Source organism: Rissa tridactyla, chromosome 3 (assembly GCF_028500815.1).
Source record: "Rissa tridactyla isolate bRisTri1 chromosome 3, bRisTri1.patW.cur.20221130, whole genome shotgun sequence".
Taxonomy (NCBI): domain Eukaryota; kingdom Metazoa; phylum Chordata; class Aves; order Charadriiformes; family Laridae; genus Rissa; species Rissa tridactyla.
Genome location: NC_071468.1, coordinates 16,367,377 through 16,391,933, shown reverse-complemented (window position 1 = coordinate 16,391,933; position 24,557 = coordinate 16,367,377). Strand labels below are relative to the sequence as shown.

The window sequence follows — 24,557 nt, the reverse complement described above, 5'->3', positions numbered from 1 at the left end:
CATGTACGGTAGGAGAGGACAGCCTTGGTCAACAGGCAAATGAGAGGTTGCTGAGGGTGAAGTTTTTGGGAAGCCTGGAGGAAGAACATGAATCCAATGAATCCGTGGTGTGTCTCTACCTCTAAAGATAAATTTAAGCCTAAAAAGACCATGTCTGAACTCTGCCTCTCTGAAGCATTTTTAAGACTAAAAACAGCTGAAGGAAGTTGTTCTCCAGGTTTTGAAGGGGACACTTCAATTAACAGTTCAGCGATGCTTCAACTGCACCACAGGCTATCCCCTAGGCTGAAACTACAATGGCTATGAAACAAATCTATTTTGATTTTCCCCATTGTGCCCCACGTTGAGCATCTAAATCCTTTTGTTAAAAGCAAACCATCACAGAGCAGAGACTTTTCTGGTTTCAGCCCTCTCTCGAGCACTTCAATTACCCTACTAGAACACACACACACAAAAAGAATCCGTACTCCGTTGCTAGAAAAACACTATACATCTTACATTCATCCCAAATAATCAGTATTTATTTCAAAAAGAAAACTGATATGGTGCTTTATCAAAATAGCACCTCTTCTAACCAGGAAAGCATGCATATGAGGAGGAAAAAAAAAGTTAGTCCATTTTCACAAAGAAATGTGTACTACAAGTTGGTCTTTCCAAACCAACGTATTTTCAAGAGGAAAAACTGAAATTAACGGGAACATGGAATCTACATGTAGTTCATAAAATGTAAAAGGACCCTTTTTACATCACTGTTTGCAATACAGAATCTCAACCCAGCTGTGACGCATCTTTGCAGCACTGCACTGAAGTTTTCCTCTGTGAGCATCAGCTTTGGCAATGCCATAAAAAAAACCCCAAAAAACAGAGAGAGACCCTGTGGTAACTCTGGAATTGGAGCATTTTCATTTTTATTCCTTCTAAAGCAGGCATCAAGCCATTTCTGAAGTATTAGGGAGGAACTTCCCCGTAAAAAGCTGTTTTCCTTACCACCGGCAAATTTAGTACTACTGAAACTCAGTAGCAGAGCTCGAAACATCCCGTACCACCTGTAAATGGCTGCATCACCCTGTAACACCGGCTCCAAACTGCACCAGCTGACGATGCCATCCAGCTCCTGCCTCAAAAAGGAGGTGTTATTTGCCAGTAATTGCTATTTATTTATTCTGTATCTCAGTCATTTAGCAAATCAATTTTCGTTTAGAAATACCACCAAATGCCTTTTAGTCTTTACTCACAGCATACTACAGGTGCTATATGGCAGTTCATGATAGCAGGTGAAGTTCCTCAGCCATTCACAACACGCAACACCGTAAGTAAAAGGCACGCTGTTCTGGAGCCAAGAGACTGGAAGTAAGCAATGAAAAGCAGTGTGAGCCATCCTATTGCACCCCCGATGGTATTAGAAACAGGATTCTCAACCTCCGGTAAAAAAGCCCTTTCCTGTAATTCAAGTTATATTTTATTGTTTATGTATTTTTCATAGATGCTTGAACAGTGCTGGGTGGTATTTACTAGATTGTATAAAGACAAGACAATTACATCTGATGGCTGGAAGCATTTCAGACTAAAAAGACCAAACTCGTATTGACTTCAGAGAAGCTGAGAAGACTCGGGGCTTGAAGATGTGCGACGTTGTCATTTTTAACAGCTGAGAGCATGTAGAGATACATACACAATTAGCGCCCAGTTAAACAAAGCATGATTCCTATTGCCTTTAGAGTAAGCCCAATGACTTCACGTCAAGGAAGCTGTCCCTCAGCGGATATATAAAATGTCATTAACAATTTATTACGCAATGAAAAAACCAAGGTGCGGGCTCTGGTTGCACTCCTCAGCTTCCCCACTGCCGCTGGCTGCGGTGGTCACCACCTCTTTACATAATGCTCCACTGAGTCCTGGAACAGCGCTAATTTCAGTTTTATAAGTGACTTAACTCCTACTTCAAAAGTCACTTTTGGGAGGTTGAACATGCAAACTGGCTCCGTAACAGAGATCCGCTCCCATATGACTAATAACACGTAGCATGACAGTAGGATTATAAAAAGGTCCTCACCTCTGACAATCCAAATACTCTATCAAATATTTGAGTTGAAGAAAATAATGTTTAAGGCCGCGTTATAAGCGGAACAGAAATCTTTGCCCTTCACATCAGGCTACGAGGAGCATTGCGCTAGTGCAGATTGTTCATTATCCTTGAACATCTGCTGACAAAACCAGCGTATGCGACCAGTGCCTTTCATGAATGTCTTAAGAAGTTCTTCACCATGAGGGTGGTGAGACACTGGCGCAGGTTGCCCAGTGACGTGGTGGAAGCCCCTTCCCTGGAGGTGTTCCAGGCCAGGCTGCATGGGGCTTTGAGCAGCCTGGTCTGGTGGGAGGTTCCCTGCCCATGGCAGGGGCACTGGAACAAGATGATGTTTAAGGTCCTTTCCAATCTGAACCATTCTGTGATTGCCAACGTCTTTCTAGCACGGCGGGCAGCTGGCAGTACCAGCCAGTACTCCTCAGGCTGCATTTCTGCAATCGCTCACTCTGGACAAGGAAAAGGACTTTTCATTTACCCTGTGAAATTCCTTGACAGACCAGCTCCATCGGGACTGGGCTTCCCTTGGGCCCCTCTCCTGACACTGTGGCATGTTGTCAGCCTGTGGGACTGGGAGCCACCGAGACCTTCTCTCATTAGCAGAGCAAAGATTACCAGGCAGACAAGGCATATTTTTGGCCAATTTTGTCTCACATAGAGGCATCTTTCACTGCCAGAGATAAAGGTCTCAGCCGCATAAACCTCTTATTTCTCACCTGCTGCAGCCACAAGGCCTCGTGGCAGCGACAGACTTCCCTAGATCCGCGTCCAGGAGGCATTTACGAGCGTGTCCGCGCTCCCCCTTTCCTCAGGGCTACAGTTCAGCTGCTGGGGCTGGCTCTGCGGCACCACAGGACTTACCGAGCTATGCAGGGTCAAACCGCTTTCACAACGCAGCACTGTGGAAAAAACGTCAAGCAGCAGATAATTTACCTTCAACACAGAGGTAATATTTCTCTTCTTGTCGTCTTCTTTTTTAAACGTACTAGGCCGACGATAGGCAAGCAGCCTTAAGATTGCCCAGAAAGCCACTTCAGCTGACTAGCTCATAATTTGCAGATTCCAGCTGCCTCCAAGACCGGGTTCAAAACCTGTTTGCGAGTTTTCAGGCCCCTTGCAGCCCCGCTCATTCCTATCCGCTTCACCTTCCCTGCAGGCATCAGCCTACACTCAACACTTCCCGAACCTCCTTACGCTTTCCTGTTCTTACACCCACTTCTTCGCTACTGTTGATTTTTTTTCTCTTCCTGTGTCAGCAGCTTGCGGACCAACTCCGAGAGGCTCCGCAGACCAGGATCTGGTAGTTAGCACAGGTAAAAAGCTGTTCAGAGAGTATGTAGGGACTTAAGTGGCTCCAGCTGGCTGGTGATAAAAAAAAAAAAATTACACTTACGATGGTAAACATCAGATCATGATGCGAGATCACTTCCAACTCCTACCACGCTTGAGCAGTTGCAGAAGAGACCTGCAGTCGCCAAGAGAAGTGAAAGTGTCACAGCAGTAACGGCTCTAAAATAGGTTGGGAGGGCAGAAGGCGGTCCACAGAACCGAACAACAATGGCAAAATTAAGCATCTCAACAGAGAAAACCATCAGCCTGCAACCGAGAGCTGCAACAGCCAGAACAGCAATACAGGAGCTGCTCCACAGCTTTGCCAATTAAGTTTATCAAGGTAGGACACCGGATAATGAATGCTCATCGAGTAAGAGTCAGGACACGAAGCTCCATAAAATAAACATTAGAAAACACATTTATACATTTTCTAATTTGCCTTTATTACTCTCAGTAATGACCGAGAGTTCAACTGGGATCATTTATAAAATGGAGGTAATTTTACAAAGCTGTTTGATGACTTTCAGCATCACTGTGATGACTAACTGAAGAACCCCCTGCGCAATAAATGAAGGTGCCGGTTACGAGGTAACACGCGGACACCAGTGCTGTGACTTTAAGGTTTTGCTAAGCTTTCTCAACATCTAGAACTACAGCTCCTGTAGGAGCTCCTGGAGGAGGACTCCATATCTTGGACAATTACACCAAGTTCTCTATTAATAGATTTTTTTTTTTATTAAGATTACAAACCTAAATAAACTTGAATATATTTCCTGATGTGGCATATCAATGTCAACAGTCTTAGGGTGGCCACCTCCAAGGAATGGAAGTTAATACTTAACTCCTGCCAGACCTTCATACGGGGGCTGGCTTAAAGACATGCTCTTTTGAACGTGTAAATACGTATTGTGACAGTTGATTTAACACGCTTATTTTTCTCTCTCCACTAAGACTCTAGTCCTAGATAGCACATAACTGAGCATTAAATAATCCTCAGCACTTCCACACCCCACCCCCTAAGACAAAAGATTTAAGCGAACTTTAGCCTGTTCTTCAAAGTACTTTGCACTGGCCCCAGATCCACTGAAATCACTGACTCCTTCCCTTTCCACCTGCTCTCCATCAAAAACCTCACGGTGATAACCTACAGAGTCAGGAAGATTTACAGTCCCCCAGAGATTTATTAGCCTTGGGTACAAAGCCAGTTTGGGAAACTTTTTTCTTGTTCCTCGTCAGCCCAGTCTTGACTGTTCACCTACTGAAAACAGGGAATCTTCTCTTGATTTCGCAAGCTTTGTGTGGTTAGTTGCAAGAGGCATGCTGACAAGTAATGTTTGGAACTGGAAATGCGCTTACTTAAAACGTTTCCAGAAGAGTCCATGTAAAGCGTTGATAATCACCAGTTTGATCAACTGCAGACCGCGGTCCCACTCTCGTAATGCGCAACTTTAAAAAATAGATACCGTACATCTCTTGACACCGACAGACAGACTTTGTAACACTATTCAGAAATTTAAATCAGAAGTTTTTATACTTGTTGCCTAAGCATTACCCCAATAATAGGAGACCATTTTAGAATCTAGTGATAATTTTATTTTTAAAAAATCCTTATGACTCATTAAGGTTGGTGCCAGACTTGGCACCGGTACCAATGGTTTGCCAAAGCTGGATCATCCCGTTATCTCTCTGAACAGAAAAGCAACAGCAGAGAAGCACAGCTTTCAGGATGCTAAGTCAAGGACATTTAAACAGCTACACTCAATATTCGGCTGTAAGACAAATTGAGCAGAACTGTCCTTAGTGTATAGAAAGCTATATTAATCTTTCATGGTAGGTTTTCTTTATTACCAGTATTGAAAATAAGTCATGAACATAAAAGCAGCAAGAGGAAAAAGTCGGACTAACTGCAATTATTTTTCCCCCAGTTTTTCCCTCTCCCTCTGTCCCAAGTTCTCCGTGGATACAGAGACCGAAATGTATGCCGTCTGAGAACGTAAATCAAATCATACATTTTAAATGGATTTGAATTTATGTACAGCAGTTACCGCTCATGGATGTCACACAGTCCCTGCAGTTACATTCTTGGTAAGGTAAGTCTTCGCTTTTCTCTACTGAATCTTCTGATGGAGAAACAGAAAGGAAGGGTGGAATCAAGGAGTAAGGAATGATCACAGTCATTAAGAATTTTGGGAATTTGAGTAGTACGCCTCGGAGAGTCTTCTACGAAGTTCCAGAAATAACTGGTGGCAACACGTATATATTGCAATTTTATTTCATTCGCTCAAACAAAACGTTAGCATGTAAGAAATTTTAAATGACACAATATGATAAAAATAGCAGAGAATGAACTGAGGAACTAAAAAGAAGGTAAACCTAAATGCACGAAAAGTCAACATTCATTAGTGATCATCTTCAGTCTTTGATTGACACTTGATGGTCGATAACTTTTTAAAACAATGAACTGGAAATCATTATGACTATCTGAAGAGATTTCAGCACCAGCACTAAGATTTTTACATTCAGTTGGTTTGCGGTTGACTTGGTAGCCACTTGTCTATAGTACAGGTTTATCACAGGTCAGATCACAGTGTTGAGGAAAGCAACGCCTTCCTGGCATTAGAAAGGATCCCTTAAACTGCCCTCAGCTTAAGACATCCATTGTACAAAAGCACAGAACCACCACAATATGGTTTTTTTAAAGAACTTCGTTACCAGTAAGCAAAATAATCTTAGCTTCTGCAGTTCATTTTCAATACTGAAATCTCTGGAAACGGTGCAACTGTCAGTAGGACAGGAAATGTCTACAGTAATCTTTAATTCGATCCAATTTTCTGGAAAGAACCAATTCGGCAGTTTGGGATTACAGAAAGTATGTATGTAGAAGCAGCACAAAAGACGACATCTGTTCCTTTTTCTTTTAAACAGAAATCATGTTAATTGTAGACCAAGGCACAAAACGTTTAGTGCATAAACCAGTTCCTTGCACAATCTAGTAGTTCAGCCTTAAATTTTGGACCACTTACACCCATTCACGCTATTCCACTATGCTACTCCTGAACTCTCCTAGAAACAAATCAAGTATGATTTCTGACAAGGGTAAACTTCCTTAATGCTCAAAAAGTCCATGTAAAACAAAAAGTTACATCAACAAAGATGAAAATGCCTCCTCTTGTTTTGAGAAAAACAGTACTTGACAAGCTTACTACGGATTTTTTTTTTAATGCCTTCAATAAATGCATGCAGAAAAACGTTTTTGTTTTTAAAAAATGGTTAATAAATGGAGTTAGGCAATATCTCCACTGTAGTCTTCCCTTAGAATTTGAACCTATAGGAACAGGAAACATTTGGAGAAAAATTTCCCATTGAAGCCTTTCCAAAGCTGTAAGTGCTGTTTTGCTTTGGTGTTCAGCACTTCAGACAGTATGTTGTTGAAAGCATTTGCCCTACCAATGGAGCTGCGTATACTTTTAAGCTGAAGCATTAATCTCTCCAAAAGTTGTCAGTAAACTTTTCTTCTGGGTCAGCACAGATCCCAAAGCAAACACGGCACTGTTACGGCTCAGAAAAATTGACAGTGCAAAACAAAAGGGAAGATTTTGATCCATATTCTTTGTCCAAAGCATTACAGATGCAATTCACAGAATTTCTATTCCACTGAACTGTACCACATTAAAAAAAAATTAAAAAAATAAAAACTTATAAGCATAAAATTTGAAACCCCTGGGAAACACAAAGGTAGCATCTCCCCTAAAAACGATTCTCAGATCCTTGACCGAAACCAATGGCATACCACTGCTGTTTGTCAGGCTTTGGGTTGTGTGGAGCTGTGGGGTTTTTTTTGTTGGTTTTGAGTCTTTTGGAAGAAGCGTGGCAGATAAATTAGGAGGAGAAGGGGACATTTACTGTGACCTGATGCTCCATCGTTCTAAGCTAACTAACTGCTGTCCTGTTTCATTAAACAATCAAAAAAGGAATCTCAGAAAAGAGCAAAGCAGAGGGTCATGGTAAAAAGGTAAAGGACAACGCACTTACACAGCTGCATCCTCAGTAATTCAGATGCCTACATGTTTGTTCTCTCACCGAGAAATGAGTTAGGTTCACATGGGAGTTTCAGAACCATTATGGAAGTATTACTGAATTTCAAATAGAAAACTGAAAAAAGATACAAAAGCATTAAGTACCTGGTTCCATTAACATGGTTACTGGTAAAAGTCACATTTTCCTCATTATTACACATGCATGTAAGATGAAGAAAAAGTGTAGAAAGTAATAAAAATGTGTCACCTTCCCCCTCCCTCATCCCGCCTCTTTCTGGGCATAAATTAAGCCTTACAAATGAAAAGGCTACTCTGTGACATGCAATTTTTCTTTTAATTAAAAAGCTGGCTGTGTTGTGTTACATTACAAAAATGTCCACATGCATAAATCTAAAAAAAGCCCCAAAATCTACTGTAAATCTACAACATACTAATGATTTACATTTGACTGCTGATTCGCATTATGTAGAAGTCTTAGATTTGGTAAAGCATCGTAACAATGTAGGAAGGCATCTACATCTTTAAACTCTGGACTGTATTTGCTTTTTTAGTTTTCCTATAAAATTGCATGAAGGCTAACTAGAGAGGCTTCCTATCATAAAATTCCAAAATCTTGATATGTCAGCACTGTCTAGGTCATTCACTTACAAATATTGCCCTTTAAAAGCACGCGTTTCTAATTGCTCCATGTTTTGTGAACTGAACTTCTACACATCTGATCTTTTAAATTATTCATGGAAATATCAGATATGATAGGAAGACAAACCTGAGATACATTTGAAGTACAACAGTATAACTTGCTAACTCCTTCATTAATAAAGAAAACCTCTCTGAAAAGCCTTCCCAAGCTTTTCCCTGTTTTTTTTTTGTCTTAACAACAAATTCTGAAACATGTGCAATTTTATTTTGACATGAGTAGACTTCAAAGCACTGTGATCTTGTCTGATAGGTGTAGGAATTTCTGCATAATCGTTACAGTAACTTTAAGAGTCTTTTCCACCCTGCTGTAAAGGTCAGAAAAAAGCTGCAAACTAGGAGGGGAATAGCATATCACCAGAGTGATGTGTCTGAAGCTTTTCAGAATAGGTTGTTTCTCCCTCCTTCCAAGTGTCTGTCTCCGTTTTCTTCTAACAGCTCACAAAACGTAGTCAGTTTTATACCAAGTTAAAGAGTCACATCGGCTTAGTACTAGTCTTTCTATGCAGTATTCGACTTGCTGAGCTCCTGCCTGATAGCTAGAGAGAGAGAGAGAGAGAGAGAGAGAGAAATTAACAAATCAAACAAAGTCAAGGCAGAAAGTCAAGAATACACAACTGACCCCTTAAAGAAGGCTGCCCCTGCTCCAACAGTCTTGGAACATGAATAACCTATACGTAAGATAGCTGCATGTGACTTCAGACAAGTGTCATTCTCAACCAGGCAGTACCCTTTTTCCTACTGTAAAATTTTTGTTAAAGTCTTATTTTTACATTCTGCTTCTCCATCAAGTCTATGACCTTATCTGATGACAATCACTATACCCCTGGGGTTATCAAGGAGTATATGTGTGGGTTCATTTATTTTATTTTTTTTTGGTTTAAGAGCAGCCTCAGTGCCCTCCCTTGTTTGCATCGCACTGTTCTAAAAGGCTGCGGTACACAGCAGAGCCAAAATACAGGGCAAAGCACTGCATTCTCTGCAGCCCAAAACCAGCCGGCTCTTTTTTCTATGACATCAGTAGATGACATATATTTTACCAGCAGTGGTATCAGTTTAATATAGAATGACAGAATTGCCTAGGTTGAAAGGGACCTTTCAGATCATCTAGTCCAACCATCAACCTAACTCTGACAAAAACCATCACTAAATTATATTAATTTTTTTTGGTTTTGTTCCGTACTTTATGTTGGTACTTTCCACAAAGCAAAAAAGTACACACAGCGCTAAAAACAGAATTTTATTTATTTCTTGACTGGTGGACCTTTAAGATTATTCTTTCTCAATAATTTCCCTTACTTACAGAAGACTACACAGTAAAATATCTTCTGTTAAAATAAAAATAAAAATTGACAGAGTTCTTTTCTTTGATTCTTACGTTACAGACCAAAGAGGAAAAGACTGAGAGCACAATCCTAGTCTGAATATTACCGAGTTTTGAACTATGCACCTCAGAAGCTCTGGGTTATTTAAAAATAACCCACCTAACACCACGTGATACAAGGATAACTGCAAATCACTCAAATACAACATCCCTTCAACCACTTTTACAAGACGCTATTTGGTGTCAATGTGCTATTAAAACAAAAAAGCACAGGAGATAAAACATACAAGCACATCGATCAGAACAGGTCTGGCACAAATGGCAATATGCGACCAGACTAACAACAAAGCTACTTTACCAATATTCTCTGGCTTAGAAACATGTTATATTTACATTGCTGTGCAATTGTAGCTACTTACTGCAAGACTGAACAACAGCAGCAGACTGATACCTACCTTCAATGAGTTCTTCCTTTAATTTCGTTAACTCCTTCCTCATTTCATCTAAAATGTCCTATGGTGTCAGAGCATAAATAGTAGGTTAGTTTTGCAACATGAACGGACTAGTTTTGCCACCAGTAGTTTTCTGCAGAGAGAAATCTGAAATTCTTCCAACCTTTAACCCTTCTGAAATCTGTAACCCAGCCTTTATCTTCCAAGTTAATTCCCCAAACCTAATGCATCCCTAAAACATTCTTAATGCAGGTACAATGAAAAAAAACCCACAAAAACCAAACAGCCTTCTGCAGAAGTCCTACAAATTGATTCTTGTAGAACTTACGAGAGGAGAAGGGACATGCTGAAGTTAGGAATGCAAAAAAAGTACCTAACTAAAAAATGCCAGCCAAGGAAATATTCAAAGAAAAAAAAAAGGGGGGGGCAGGGAATCGAGTTATCAATGTATTCCCAGTTGCCAAAGTGGAATACTTGGGAATGAAGGTGATGGAGTGAAGTGCTGCCCCCCGCTTGCTGTTTTCTCCATCCTTTCATCTAAGTGATATTAACTGGTGATTTGGTGGCAAGGTTTTTAAAAGTAGAATGAGGGGTAGTGTCTGTTTCTGCAGGGGAGACTGTCACCTCCTGGCCAAATCTGTAGTCAGCAGAAAACTTATCCAGATTTCAGCTGTTTCTGTTTCAGCTTTGGGGTTAGCATGCTGTTTGCAACGGAGCGTGCAATTACTCCAGTGTACTCTACGCTTGTTGAGTCCTTTATGAGCTGTTGGTGGAAGACACAAACACGGACACACTTCCCTGCCTGAAGTCATTCCTGGCATAAGAGCATGTACAAAAGCTGCCAAGGTAGGTCTCCCAATGCGCCAAGTGTTAGACAGGACTCTTGGACAAGTGGCAAGAAGCCCTGGAGCAGGAGCATGGCCACCAGTTGCTGGGAAGGGCAGCAGCAAGTAAGATCCTGCCACGTATCCAGTAGAAATAGAGTGTGAGATGGTTGTGCCTCCGGAGAAAAGAATCTTAACAGAGGCAGTGAGCGACAGCGTGCTGGAAACTCGGGAGAGCTGTGCTTTATGGGGTGATAGGATCCCCATCCTCTGTGCCTTCAACTCAAAAGAACCACAGAGAAGAAAAAAAAAGCAACCCAGGGGAAAAAAAAAAAAAACCACACACAGAAGAAAAAAAGAAAGCAGCCAGACTACTGTCATCACCAGCATTTCATAGAAGCTTTAGCAAGAGTACCACAAATCCTCATGAGATGACAAAACAGGAGCACCCCTTGAACTTGTGGCCCATAGGCCACAACCCACTCTAGAACCAACAACTGAGCTAGAACAGACTCTGGAAATGGCTGAGCTGGGCCCTCTGCTCCAGAACAATGCACTGAGCTGGGACCCCTGCTCTAGAGCCATCCACCGATCTGACCCCTCAGCTCTAGGACCAAACACTGAGCTAGGGCACCACCCCACCTGCCTAGAACCAACCACTGATCTGACCCCTCTGCTCTAGAACCAACCACCAAGCTGGACCCCTCCACTCTAGAAGCAACCGCTGAGGTGCCCCCAGCTCCCCGGCCCACGAACCTCCCTCCCCACTCAGGGACCACTGATCCAAATAGTTCTTGAGGAAGATCCCTCACCTCCAACTCCACAATTCAACTCACAATTCCCCTGCAATAGCAAGCACATCACTCCCCTTTTTAAGGACAGGGATCTGGCTTCAGCAGAGCCTTGCCTGGAAAAAGAGGCAGATCACACCCACAATACACTGCGTACTCAGTACCTGCCAGAAAAGTAACTAGAACCATCTCAACATGCTCCCCAAGAAAAGGAGCTTCCACTAGCTCAGCACAGACAAATATGGCCAAAACACGGTGCTAAGACCTCAAACATGACTCCCCATACCACACAACTCAGACTGGCACTGAGAAAGCGCACTACTGCTTTTGCCCAAGCCATCAGCAGACCAGCTACCTCCACCATACCACATGTCCTCAAGACTGCCACCTAAGGCACCTGCCACCTTAGGGCTTCCTCAGCAACAGGGGACTTCTCAAGGGTCAGAGGACAACAAATACCTGACACTCACTTGCTCCGCTGGGGACTCCTGTTTTTAGGAGCATGCAATGTCTGCTCAGTCTGCAGATCATCAATACTCTTAAATGACAGCTCCTGCCTTCACACAAGCCACAAGACATCCCTTACTGAGCCTCTGGTTGCACAGGTTGGTCTGTTTGGCAAATGTACTTCACGAAGGCCTGTCACCTACAGGTAACTGTTACCAAACAATTTCCAAAGCATCCCATAACGTCTTTTCCTCATCTAACAGCAGGCGGCTGCTGCCTTCTTCCCACAAAACTCTCCTCTGCTCTTAGCCAGGATAGCTGCACAAAAGGTGGTATCACTGCATGTTCTTTCATCACCAAACTCATGACCACGGGTGCTCACATCCGATCTAAAACATGGTGATACTTGTTCTGCTAGAAATGCTCTGAGGGCTTGTTGTTTGTTTGTTTGCTTGTTTGAGTAGAGAGAAGAGAAGGAAAGGTTTTCCAGGCAAACCAGTTTCCCAGTTCCATCCATAGTATCAACACCATCTTGCGTGTGCCGCCTAATGCAAAAGCATCCTACAAGTTAAAGCTCTTAAATACTGAAACATGTCTGGGGAAAAACGACTAATAATTAATAAATCATTATTTTAGTTCAGAACTAGTTAACAAAACAGTTATAAACTGGTATTGGACAGCTACAAGTCCTTATACCCAAGTTTTCTATTCAAAGCATTATATACATACCTGCTTCAATCTGTCATAATCTAGACCTTCTGACTGTACTCCATTGGCACTGGGTTGCCCCGTTGGTGTAGATTTTGGTCTGCAGTACAAAAACACATCCATGAATTACTGTTCACTCATTACAGGATACATAGGACTTCCCCATCAAACTTGCCAACATTCGTCTACCAAAACCAGTAAAGAATCAGAATGAAAAAAAATATGTTGGGAGTGGGAGGGTGGGAAAGTCAGGCAGACCCAAATTCCACACAGAATAGAAAGCAACAACCAAGAACATTTTCCACACACTGGAAATACAAATTACCATAAGAGTTATTAGTTCAAACCAAGAACTTTTCAAGTAGCGGACAGATTTCACTGTCAGTGTTTTTTTCATAACAGGCATGAAAAGCTGAACGCCTTCCAATGTCAAATACTTTCCCTTCTCCCTTTTCAGCTGCTTACTCATTTCAAAAGAGGTCCTCTCAAAGAAACACTCCCACTAACTAATGACTACATGTTGATGCTGTAACTGCATAAATGCTGTGGAATCAATCTGGCAGATTTTCAACATTTGACAGGACATGGCTGAGCAACCTCATCTAACTCCCTTCCAACCTAAATTATTCTATGACTTGCTTTCTAAAGCTACTGAAAGCAAATATTGTAAGAGCAGCAAGATTTATAAGATAATACTTGAGAGGAAGTTATAGTGTTTTGGACTATGTCATGTTCAATGTTTGCTTATGTAATACTCTAAGACATCAAAAACTTGCTTTCTGGGATCACCTTGCATTTTTAAGACATGTTGCAGAAGAAGGGAGTCCTCTGCCTTCTCACTTCTCTTTTCTGACCCCCTCCTGCTTATACAAGGCATAACTCAGACTCATGAACTTACTACGCTTCCACAGGGCCTTGTATACCTACAGCTATGAGCAGAGACAGAACCTAGATGCTAACAGCGGGAATACAGAAATGGTTCTCCAAAGCAGGGATGGATGGATGGATGGGGTGGGAGAAAGAGGGAGGGAAGTTCTTAATTACTTTTTACACCTTGGCTAACATCCTCTCGCCATTACTGTACAAAATGTTAAGCCGAAAAGACGCTGTTGAACTGTCAGCAATTTTAGCATGTCAAGAGGTTTCCCCGCTGTTTAGAATTATCACAAAATGCTAACATTAAGGAAGGGCACAGTATTAGTAGGTTAAACTGGGTCCTATTTCATTGTCCTTGTATGCGGCATCACTGAACAAAAAAGCCTGGCCTAAACTCAGGATCTCGCTTCCAAATTCTTACATAGGAGGAATTCATTAAACACTGCATTTTTCTGGATTTATTACCTGAAGGTGCAGCCTTATTTATTACAATGGAAGGTGGCCAGGAACAAAAAGAGCAAACAGCAGGAAAAACAGAGTTTTGCACTTTATCTTCTCCCAAATACACAGTATAAAAATCTATCTTTTTTTTCAGGATAAAGCCAAATGTGTGAGGTACACCAGCAGTACATCCATTGCCTTATTGTTTTCCATTTATCTGTGTATTTTTAATTTAGCTAACAAAAAAAAAAAGCTCTGTTCTCACTCAGAAGGAAAAGAATAGTGAACCTATAAACATATTTCTTTCTTTGCTTTTACAAAACCACTACTTTCAGCTTCCATTGTCTGATTACACTGTCTTTGTTCAGTATGAGCAGAATGACCCTCATACGGGATTGTCTTGATGACTTTTATAACCTGAATGGACTATTTTCTGATTTGCTAACTGAAGCAAAGCACTCAAAATGTGACTCCCAACAGAAAAGGGCATCCACACTAAAAAGTCATTTTGATATTAGAGAAACTTTCTCAGGTTTGTGCTCTCCAGCAGATACTTTCACCTCTTGTAGGTTTCCAGCATGAAAAATGTTAATAATCAATATGGGACAGAAGAGTTGCCTATTTTATCTCCCCCTAACCTGTAACAGGGCATGTCTGTGTCACTGGAGAGCCTAGCACATTCAAAAAATTCATGAAAACCTTCATATACTCTCGTAGCTATCAAGCTATCTGGTGACAGGACATTTTAAATTGGTACACCTGAGCCCATCCATCTTTTCAAAGGCAGTAACTCCTCTGCAGGTGGTAGAAACCTCTCAACAACTGTTTTACCCCTTCATGATCATTTCTGTGCACTGGCAAGTTAGTTATGTTAAGCCTAGTGGTATCTATTTAGGGGAAAAACTGCCAGTAATTAACCATGCAGAACGAGTCAGCAGAAAGGAATGTATAAGTGTCCCATTGCTGCAGGACTGTGCATCAAAGCAGAGGTGCAGGAACATCCTGTGCTGTTACACCAGCTTGGTTCTCCCCTTGGGATCACAACAGTCTGTCGCTACAGCTATTTACAGAATCTAAACCTCAGTTCCAAGAGAGAAATTGCTGACGTTGTTATTATTGCGTGAAACACACCGAAATGAAATACACGATCCACCGAGTAAGACAGAAGATAAAATATTCAATAACTTGATAGTTGAAGAAGCTGGAAAATAGAATTCACCTTGTAACCACCAAAAGGTCTACAGCGTGCGCTAATGCTATGAAGACAAACCACAGTTTGAGATCTTTTACAGAACTCTTTAGATACTGATAGTGCTTAGTACCTTGTGAAAGAATTCCTGGCTCAGAAACATTCATCAAGATGACATCTTTGGCAATTGCTACTTCATCGCATACCCGATATTTAAACTGTTACTTGCAGTTTACACCTGAAACTGTGAACACTGACTTACTCCAAGTAGGATAGCTTGAGTTTTTCAGTTTCTCCATGTATAGGTTCTGACCATTTCCACTCACAATCACTTTGTTCCCATACACATTATGGCATTACAACATATAACCAATGTGACTGAAAAAAGAATTAGTGTCCTCCCAAATGCAATTCCTGAGAAGCGATAACAAAGACCTACTACACGCCTTAATGGAAGAACCCAAACAAGAATATACTTCAATATTTTAATAAAATTACTTATGACTAATATTTTAATGAAATTTTAAAGAATAGCTCTCCCCAGCTAGACTGTCTTGTTTCTTTTACTTCAGATCTTTAGAATAAAAAAAGACAGCTTTACCAATCATATGCCATATACTCTCGCTATCTACAAAGAGCTCAACAGGAAACCCTGTTTATAAACTCTACCACTCATTCTTAAGAACGTATTCCATTTTTGCTTTCCAAAATTCAAGACAGTCTTCATTCAGTCAAATATGAAAGACTGTAATTTGTGAACTAGATAATTTTTAATCTCGGGCAATTCTAGCTTTCTTCCCCCCCAAATTATCCTTTTTTCCTTCTTCGGCTTGCTCAGAAGAAACATTAATGGTGACTGCAGTTGCCATTAAGTAATATACTAAGTGTTGAAATTTAGTAAATGAAACATCCCAACCATTGGAACCTTAAGTGGCTAAAGAGCTCTCCCGTGTGGTTTTTCATAGCATTGCCTAACAGCTGAGTGAGGCAACCTCAATAGGCCCTAGAACACCTTAAATCAAGCATGCAAGATAAAGATTTTATTCATGCCAACATGCAGAATACACCACCCAAGGTAAGTAGCTAGAAGGGGAACTTTTCATACAAAAGATTAAGTAGTCACCACAATGACTGCCTTCATGAAAAACAAAGCTGGAATCTGACCCAGTAATTCTGAGGGGCTCTGTAACACGTTTACCTGTGGAAAGCTCTTAAAACCTGAAAGCTTTCGATGTCAGTATTTTATGACTACTGTTACAGAGAGTGAAACTGAGATCTACAGCTTAAAATGTACATGATGCTAATTTAATTTGTGAATATGTTCCCAACAGAAACATAAATTTATGTTTAACAAGTCCTTTTTTTTTTTTTATCCCTTTCCAATGCTTAAGTTCAGCAAAATCTATTGCTTATCTTTACTTAATTTGTGAAAAATTGATGTGAAAACTCACCTGGAAAATTAATTGCTATTCCTGTGCACTTAAACTTACATTTTTGGAAACCTGATTCTCAAAACTCTGCAAAAGGTTCACAAAATCTTGGCACATCCAACAGGAATTTGAACTTTTGCAGGTGGTGTCTGCCAGAAAACCAGTATTTAATATGAATTCATAGCTGGTTCTCAAGCCATCTCAATTTGCCTTTGGCACCATCTGCTTTTAACCAGTCTAAAAATGGGCTCAACTGAACAAAATGTGAAGAGGAACCTGGTCATGCCTGTGGTGATTACCAATCCATGCAGGAAAAGTCCAACCCTGAACTGGTCAAAATGGTTATTACAAAGTCTCAAATCCCAACAGGATGATACCTGTTTAATGAATCATAGAACCTGTTTTCAGAAGCAAGCAGATTTTTCCACGGAGATTCCCGTCTACGAAGGGGAGAAACACTACCTTAACAAGCTATAATAGGTATTAATTATGTTCAGTTTTAGTACCTTAAATACCATGGAGTTTAACTAGTTATATTCCATGAGTTCTATTTGAATGTTTCAGGAAATACTAAAAGCACGCAGCTTAAGTCTTTTCAAAGTCTGCTACAAAAAAAGGCCTGATTTTAAACAGGACACTAGTTATTTTAGAATACTTAGAACGTTCATTCTGAATAACAACTCCATTGTCTACCGGTTTGGAAGCTCTGAAGAGAAAATGTTTCTTACTTGCCAATTTCATAGGCATGCTTTGTTTAATCCCCATAGATGACTCATATCCTCTTTGCAGAGGTCAGAAGCAGGTTCTTGAGGCTTACCAGGTGAAAGATATCCCCTTGTGGCAACCACAGTGTTAGTGTTTCAAATAGCAGCCCCCTTTGACTCACTCACTCAAAGGAAGTTACTTTAACGAGCTGCTTGCTGAGGCAGGCTTGACGACTGTAGAGAATTAAGGAAAGTGCAAGGATATTCAAGAGATTTCTCCTAATACCTTTTCTTCCTCAGTCCATGAAACATTCCTCATCCTGGCAAGGTAAAGTGTCAACATTGACCAGAAAACTGTACTAGCAGTCTTAAAATATATGCTATTGAACCTTCCAGCAGGTTATGACAGCACTGGAAAATAATACTGACATCCAATAAACATGGAATTCTTATTTTGTAAGTACTTTTAGAGTATACACCCAGTAAGGCTCTCATCAAGCTGAGTTCTGTCAACGTTTTCCATTGGATGACTGAAGACAAAAGTGTGATGGAGAGATTTTCTTAATACATCTCAAGAGAAGTCTCAAAATCTCTGTACTCCTCTAGGTCAGAAAACATTTTTAAACAGCCCTCAGTGACACCTGAATTTCACCGGTTGGAACAAGATCAATGAGACATAAAACAGTTTACAAGAAGCTACAGCTGTAGGGACACGCAGAATGAAGACTTAAAGACATCCCAGACTCCCCAAAGGAGTCTGATAAGGAAAGTTGCCCTGTTTATTAATCCCTTCACTTTCCTTTCTTCAATTGCTTATCCACAGGGTATTTATATCCAAAGGCCCAGGTCAGCAACTGTCTTCATATGAAAATGCTCTTTAGGATTTCTTATAAAAGCTATTTCTGTGACAAGTTCTGTGACATGTATTGATACCTTTGTCTGCTTGAAAACAAGAGACCTCGGTTAGAGCAGGTAAGACCTTCCGGGGGTGAGGGAGAAGAAGGTAGGGGGAAGTCAAGGCTAAGGTAAAACAGTATTTTGTTACACTGACAGTATAGCAGAGAGGACATCACCACCAATGTCACCTACTTTCTGACAAAAACCAAACCAAGCAACCAGAATCATGGCTGCAGACATTTTAAGCTCCTGGACTTGCTTATTTCTGAAAGACAGACAAGGATACTGATATAGGCTGAGAGCGTTTAGTGCCGCTTTTTAAAACTGAAGAACTCAATGGCAACCTCGAGCACAAGTAATGCCACTTAGAGAATGATTGGTTTTTCTTCTCTGTTCACCAAATCTTGCACAGCTGTTTCCAACAGGCCAGAATTTCAAGGAGAATTCAAGTCATTTAGAACACAGCTTTCTCAGGTTTAACATGTTCTTTTGTCTTCTCTCAAGAAATTCAGGTAACTTTGTCAGATTATCACAGGTCAGAATCCTTTAACCTCTGTACACAGAATATACAGGAATTCTGAAATGAACCACAAGCCTTCTGCTTAATGAAAGCAGCAATTAAATATACCTCAAAAAAATAAAAAAGAATTGGTAAAGCAGCCATTTCACTCTTTTGTATTACCAAAAATGCCTATGGAAATGCCCACTGCCTACCCAAGTTCCAGATGACATGTTACCAAACACTGGTTAACGCACTTAAGGATGTATGTATTTCTACACTTCTTTAGGGTGGACTTCCTTGGATCGGTATGACACCGCTACTGAAAATTGTCACTGAAGCAAATCTTACCAAGATGGCTTAAATATCTAGATAACCATTCCACGACTAGCACAGAAACAGAAAGGAGAAAACCTATTCATTAGATTTACTACTGCATATATGAATCACAGCACTGAATTTGGCTTTCCCATGCAGGAAATTTCAGACTTTAAAATTTAAAGAAATAGGGAGAATTAAACATTGCTGTAAGCAAACATATACCTTAATAATTGAAGATATACACCAGCAATTGTTAAGGAATCTTTTTGGGTTTTACTTTTGACTTTACTGTCAAAAACTTCTCTTACTAGCATCCTGCAAAAGCAACTCTTCTGTCTTAATTAAAACTGCCAAAAGCAGTTTCACAGCAGTAATTTTAAATCCATACATTTTGCTTTTAATATTATTAAGATGATTTTTGCTATTTTAGTCCAGTATTTTTAGCAGCATGAGCAACAAACAACAGCAAACGTAACGAACAGATGGCTGGTACAAAAGGGAGTACCTGGAAATAACAGGTGACTTGCTTCCATTCACTGTATTTGTTCTTTCCCAAGGCTTTCTTGTTAGTTCTGGAAAACATAATGAGAAGATTAAAACCCGTCTATTTGTTGTGTAATTTACGTGAGGAAACTTCAAGTACCTGGCAACTTAAGCCAGCCTTCTTTAGGTTTGTGTGTGGTTTTTTTTGATTTGGTTTTTGGTTTTTTTACTACATTGATTAATTCTTTCATATTAAGCTACCTCCTGATGTACTCATTTTTAGTTATACTGCCATTTATGTTGTGATAGCACCTTGAAGTCTCACTTTTGTTCTAGATGTCATAAATGCCATTTGATTCTTAATCCAACTGGGAGAAGTCTGCCTATATTTTATGACTTTATTGTTTCATCTGTGAAACATGAAATTCTGGAACTGCAACCAAACAGTCAGCTTCAAATACTGGGGGAAGATGCTTTTAAGCTAAAGGAGTTTTCTTGAGCTGTTAATGAATTACATACAATTAATTCCATGTCAATTTCAATGGAGCGACAGCAGGGATAATACAACCTCACACAACTGGAATACCTTTCAGCTATAAGGTGTTTATTTTCCACAGAAGTCTTGCCCCTGAAAAGATACTTCTAAAGTTGCAATATATCATTTCCCCTTTTCAAAATAACACAGACTCAAAACTAAAGGTACATCACCCTCGGATCCAGAAGAGATTGTAGTTTGTTTACTTACCACCTGCGATACTAGACAAAGTTTTACTGTGCATCTCTTCTCCTGTCTGGGCAGCTTACACTCTATGGGCAAGCACTCTATTATACACTGCAGAAGAGGACTTCTGGGTCTTCTTCATGTCCCATATAGACACGAGTCTAATTCGGAATCAAGTTTTAAAAGTCCAACCTATCTTTATACATGCTTATGCTTCACTTTCCATTCTGGAGCCTACTTTCAGTTCTGCTTAGAATCCTCTCCAATAAACTTTGACTCGCTATCCTGAGTTAATTACAGTGATCTAAATTCAGATGTGAAAGCTAGCTTTATTGTGCAGCTTTGTTTGTCAACAGCGGACAGAGAGAAATCACAGCTGAAACAGGGCAAACAGTTCAGTTAAGGACTGTTTATTTGGTGTTCTTGTTTGGTGAATGAGTTTATTTTTCTTCCTTGAGTGGTCTCACCTAAGCTCTTCCTTGGGACATACCAATCACCACAAATGCTTCATTCCTTATGATCAGGTTTTCATTATTTGCAATCTGCACAAGTTAGAAGAGTCTTTCTATAGTGTGAATCATTATTACTTACTTGCTATCATTACTTAGTCAGGACTTTAATGTACCACTGATCTTATCAGTCCACCATCCCCCCACCGATTTTAGGTTTATTTATTTGTTTTACATCTGTTGCCTATCCCATCGTTTTGAGCTTGTTTTGTTTCTAGTATTACCTAACATGTTTTAACTTAGGTTTTACTTAGCTTTATTTCACTGCATGTTTCTTCTCCTTAAAGAAATTTACTGTATACAGAGAAGGACTAATATGTCTAAGTAATCATGGCCTAACTCTCCCTGCAAGCAACAGGAGAGAGAGGAAGAGAGTACAGCCCCTTAACAGAGTTTAAATGTTTCAAAATAAATGCAAGGAGACCCAAGCTCAGGACAGAAGAAATGCCTCCCCTTTCAACATCGTACTCCTCCCAACAAAGAATGGGGAACTCTGATAGTTCACCACGATGGCATGTAGGAAGGGTACGTGCAACACCAAAGAGAGAGGTAAATGCTAGCAAAGTCAGTGTATAACAATTTCAGTTATATTATTAGTGGTAATTAGACATAATTACACAAATTTTTGACCTGGCCTCTGCTCAGTATGCCAAGCATTCCTTTTAAACATTTTAAAGACATGTTCCAATGACAAGGCACAACATTACCAGAGCACTGTACATCAAGAAATGAAGTGAAATCTCTCCACTGCAAGGAAACAGTCAAACCTCTGGATGCATTTGACATTTTAAAAAATTTTGATGAGGCTTCTTATCACGACAACCAATTATGGAACCACTTCCAATGTTCTTCATGTCCCTCTTTTGGGCCTATATTATTAGAAGTCTTCCCAAAGCTGTCATTTCCTCAAGGCTAATATTATCTTTGTGTTTAACAATGAAGCAAACTCCTAAGCTAAGGGAAAAAAAAGAATGAAAAACTTGATTTGTATTAAGGCATTTATTGCCTTGCAGTCCAATTTCTTCAGATTATGGGCTGTATCTCAGTACTAACAGTTTTCTAGTTATTTCCATCAAGACACGCTTAGCTCCTAGCTATCCTTTTTATCCCACAGCCAGTGGCCACCTGGATTTTGTTCACCCTACAGCAGTTTTCAATATTAAGGCCCACAGACCATCAAGGTGCTGAATTGTCTAGTGAAGAAGCATACACATGGACAATCAATCAACAGAGAAAGCTAAAACATACTGAAGACTGGTATATTTGCTACCCTGTCATTTGCCTTCTGCTTCCAGCATCTTTTGGGATGATAAACCCGCAGGTTATATGGCACATCCTCCCACTTCTTTATGCACGTAGGGGGAGGTGGCCAGTGAAGCTAAGGGTACAAGAGGTAGTACTAAAGGACAGGAAAAGAAAGTATTGAGTGTCACTTGAGTCCTTGTAACACAAGCATTTACGGCATGAATACATATGCATGCTGACAATACATCTTGGCCAACTACAGAGTTGGTGATACGTAAGCTTTACTTACTGACTGCAGCAGTACTTACTGACTGTGATTTGGGACAACAACTGCAGCAGAAGTGTTAGCTACACAGTTCCTAGCTCTGCCACCAGCATACCTCAGCAGAGGAATCACACTTAAAGAATTTCTACTCCATGCACTTACATTGATGTAGACAGGACGCTTGCATGTGAGGGAATCTTTACTAAAGTACCTGGAAGCAGCAACTGTTTCTGTCCGACTCTGATGCTGTTATATGCCTGCCTTGAAGGAAACAAACTGCTGTCCCAACTCATGTCCTGCGAGGACTGAAAGACAACTGCTTTCCCATTCAATACCAACTGCTTTCTGTGCACAGGCCCCATAGGTTTGACAAAGGAGACGCCTATGCCAAGCGCAGTGTTCTAGTGGATGTTCTTTCTGTTATCTTCTGAAACACTTCTGAAACAGGACCACTTCTACAGCAAAATGCCAGACTGTAATCATGGGAGAAGAGACAGGCTCCAAAATTCAGCGCAGCTGACTGAGATTCATCATCAGGTTTTAGCATTACAGAGTCACAGAGTTCACAAACCTGTGCTACTTACCAGGTGTGCTTGTTGAAGAAACCTTAGAAGTTGAAGACTCTGATTCTTCCTGAATAAAAGAGAGGAGAGAGGGAGAAGGGCAGGGGGAGGGGAGAGGAAAAGAGAAAACCACCTTTTACTCTTGTGAATCTAACAGATTAATCTCAACTGTTCAAATATTTATTCCACTTTTTATATAGATTTAAATTGTTCTGCTCAATTGTATGTAGAAAACGTGCAAGCACTAGGCACTTCACAAAATAGTGGTTATGTGTGTATATATATATATATGGTAAAGTATAAAAAAAAATATATCTCTCAAATACACCATTAGACTCTTCATCATAATCTAGTACTGAATAACGTGAAGTAGATAAAATTTCTCCACTCACAGTTTTGTCTTCTTTCTGCTCTGGTTCTGTTGATCCCTTTTCAGCAATTCTTCTCCTATAAGCAGAGACAAAAGTTACCAAGATCATCATGGCTTTAGATGGGAGAATGTTGTTTAGTATAACTTAAAGACATACACAGCTTGATAGCTAGATAATTCAAAATCAGTGTTTAAAAAAGTACTTTCAAAATACTTTCAAGGACAAAGCCTTCCTGCCAAAGCAACTGTGCAACTCTTTCTCCTCTTGAAGTCTGTATCTCCTCCCCTACTGCTGCACAAAGACTTACACAGAAGAAAAGTACTCGATTACACTCAAGTAAAAACGGCTATTCACTAAATGTTATCAACTTCACAAAGCAACCCCATGATCATGCCGAAGTTTCTTTGATCCTTAGCCAGCTGCAAACAGGCACCCAAAATCCTACCTCTAGGATAACCAAGCAGCTGGAGCACAGGAACAGGTCCTTACCTCCTGGCCAGCAGGGCACTCATTTCTTCCATCAACCCACTGCCTCCCAAGGGAAGTGGTCCATTTCCACGGCCACTGTCTGTTTTAGATGAAGCAGAGCTGCCTCCTCCTCCTCCACTTGAACTGGAGGAGTCTTCACCCTTTGTGACACACAAAATAACAGCAGATGTGCAAATAAAATTATAGCCGACTTAATGGAAGAAGCAAAGTTCCCAGACGAGTAAGAAATAACTGTATAAAGAATGTGACAGGCTGGTAGTACATTTCTGTAATGCTTTTTTTAATGACGAATTAAGCCTACCCCAAAAGTCTTGATACCGCTATTAATCTTGAACAAAAATTACAGGCAGTTCAGGAAGACAGGATTTAGAGCCAGGAATCGGAACAAGAAACAAAAGTTGTATTTACCCGTGAGACTTTCCTAAGTTTGGCTCCAGCAAGTGCAGCTGCTAGTCCAGTTAAAGGGCGATTTTCTTCAGACACGAATCCCACTGAAAATCCAGAGGCAGGGAGGGGGGGAGCAGGAGGTGGAAGGGGAACGGGAGGAACTTGGCTGGGAAGTGGAGGAGGCGGTGGTGGTGGTGGAGGAGGCCCTGAAGGTGGAAGGGGAGGTGGTGGTGGTGGGCCAGGAGGAGGTGGGGCTGCTACTGAAGACTGAGCTGGGCCAGGGGGCAGAGGGGGTGGGGGAGGAGGTGCAGGTGGTCCTTGGACAACACCTAGTATCAAAGAGAAAACAAACAGACTACATTAAGGATTTAGAAAATAAAGATCTTATGTCCACTGAAATATTGCTTCTTTTGTTCAGCGTATGAGACATTAACACTGGTAAGGGTCCTTTTTATAGGCAAGAAAACACTGCA

General features: G+C 40.6%; 1 protein-coding gene across 8 annotated transcripts in view; it reads right to left on the bottom strand.

The window, feature by feature from the left end:
* Window positions 1-5,671: 5,671 nt before the first annotated feature.
* The window catches only part of ENAH (ENAH actin regulator), a 100,147-nt gene continuing 81,261 nt past the window's right edge, over window positions 5,672-24,557 (bottom strand). For 5 of the 8 annotated variants that reach the window (XM_054194538.1, XM_054194542.1, XM_054194545.1 and 2 more), the window contains 9 exons: window positions 24,106-24,413; window positions 23,698-23,837; window positions 23,230-23,284; window positions 22,859-22,907; window positions 19,557-19,623; window positions 17,008-17,070; window positions 12,716-12,794; window positions 9,928-9,985; window positions 5,672-8,687 (listed from right to left, as the gene is read on the bottom strand). In XM_054194538.1, coding sequence (XP_054050513.1) covers window positions 8,650-8,687; window positions 9,928-9,985; window positions 12,716-12,794; window positions 17,008-17,070; window positions 19,557-19,623; window positions 22,859-22,907; window positions 23,230-23,284; window positions 23,698-23,837; window positions 24,106-24,413 — 857 coding nt within the window. In that variant the 3' untranslated portion in view covers window positions 5,672-8,649. The remainder of the gene's footprint in view (window positions 8,688-9,927; window positions 9,986-12,715; window positions 12,795-17,007; window positions 17,071-19,556; window positions 19,624-22,858; window positions 22,908-23,229; window positions 23,285-23,697; window positions 23,838-24,105; window positions 24,414-24,557) is intronic. The other 3 variants (XM_054194540.1, XM_054194543.1, XM_054194546.1) reach the window with 1 other exon arrangement.